The sequence below is a fragment of the Tupaia chinensis genome, unplaced genomic scaffold (genome assembly GCF_000334495.1).
Source record: "Tupaia chinensis unplaced genomic scaffold, TupChi_1.0 Scaffold000659_1, whole genome shotgun sequence".
NCBI classification, from domain to species: domain Eukaryota; kingdom Metazoa; phylum Chordata; class Mammalia; order Scandentia; family Tupaiidae; genus Tupaia; species Tupaia belangeri.
In genome coordinates this window covers 1,314,272-1,315,457 of record NW_006160181.1, presented here as the reverse complement: position 1 = coordinate 1,315,457, position 1,186 = coordinate 1,314,272, and the positions used below count along the sequence as shown (strand labels likewise).

The window sequence follows — 1,186 nt, the reverse complement described above, 5'->3', positions numbered from 1 at the left end:
CTATCTCTCTCTCTCTCTCTCTCTCTCTCTCTCTCTCTCTCTCTCTCTCTCTCTCTCTCCCACACTTTCTGGCATTAAAAAATATAAAATAAAATTATGGTCCATGACCAGGGTCACTAATTCTCCTTAAAGAAGCAGTGATCAAGTTGTACAACAGTACAGATGGTACTAAAGATTTAGGGAAGTTGCCAAAAATGACCGAGTAAGGAAAAAAATGTGTTAGTCAGGAATAAAAAGCACAATCACAAAGAAAAGAAGTGTTTCACAGCAGCGAAATTATAGTCCGTCTCCAGATTAGACTATCTACATCAGCAAGTGGGAATACATTTAACCCTGTTGACACCAAGTTTAGTTTCTTCAAACTATTCCGAAGTCACTTTACCTTTTATAGCAAGGCTCACTCTTCTCTTCCCCCTAGCCCTATGCAGAATAAAAATGTTCCCTTTAAAGAACAGAGCACAGTCCAGGCACCAGCCTCCTAGGAGGGGCAAATGGAGCAGACTCTGGCTATCTGTGGGCCAGTCCCAATGGAAACACACTTTTCTGGCAGGTGTAAAGTCCACGGAGGCTCCTGTAGGGTGAGTGGTCTCAGGAGTGAGTGCCGTAGGAACATATCATCAGTATTAAAGAAGGGGTGGTGACTGAGGGCATTCTCCCTTGTGATAGTTTTGTAAATAATTTTGTCACTGATGTCTCATTCTAAGTGCTTTCTTTTTTTCAGTTCATCTTCAACCTAGGCAAAATGTCCTATCAGCAGCAGCAACAGTGTAAAGTCCCCCCTCAACCTCCTCCCCAGGTCCTGGTGCCTACACCTTGTCCCCCACCCTCCAAACAGCAGAAGTGCCAGTCCCCTCCCCAGGTTCCTGAGCCCTGCCCTCCCAAGATCCCAGAACCCTGCCCCCCACGCCCCAGTCAACAGAACTGCCCACCTGTGCAGCATCCCCCATGCCAGCAGGAGTGCCCACCAAAGCAGAAGTGAATCCTTAAGAAGCCTCAGAAGCCACCCTTCCTGGCCTGCAATTGAAGATGCTGCACCCTTGCCCACCTCCATCCCTCTATGGCTAACAGGAAACACCACACAGCCTGAAAGAAGTTACGTGTCTTCACACTCAAGAAGAAAGATATTGTAGTCTGATGGATTTTCCTACCCGAATTGACGACTCCACCCAGCGACTCACCCAGGAGA

The 1,186-nt window shown here is 47.2% G+C and overlaps 1 protein-coding gene across 1 annotated transcript; it reads left to right on the top strand.

Annotated features, from left to right (window-relative positions):
- Positions 1 to 742: 742 nt before the first annotated feature.
- LOC114009891 (small proline-rich protein 2D-like) lies at positions 743 to 979 on the top strand. Its single transcript, XM_027776289.1, has one exon. The coding sequence runs from the start codon at positions 743 to 745 to the stop codon at positions 977 to 979; it is 237 nt and encodes a 78-aa protein (XP_027632090.1).
- The last annotated feature ends 207 nt before the right edge of the window (positions 980 to 1,186 follow it).

What these genes read in the sequence shown, in the direction of transcription:
- LOC114009891 (XM_027776289.1), top strand. Translation starts at nt 743, where the DNA reads ATGTCCTATCAGCAGCAGCAACAGTGTAAAGTCCCCCCTCAACCTCCT.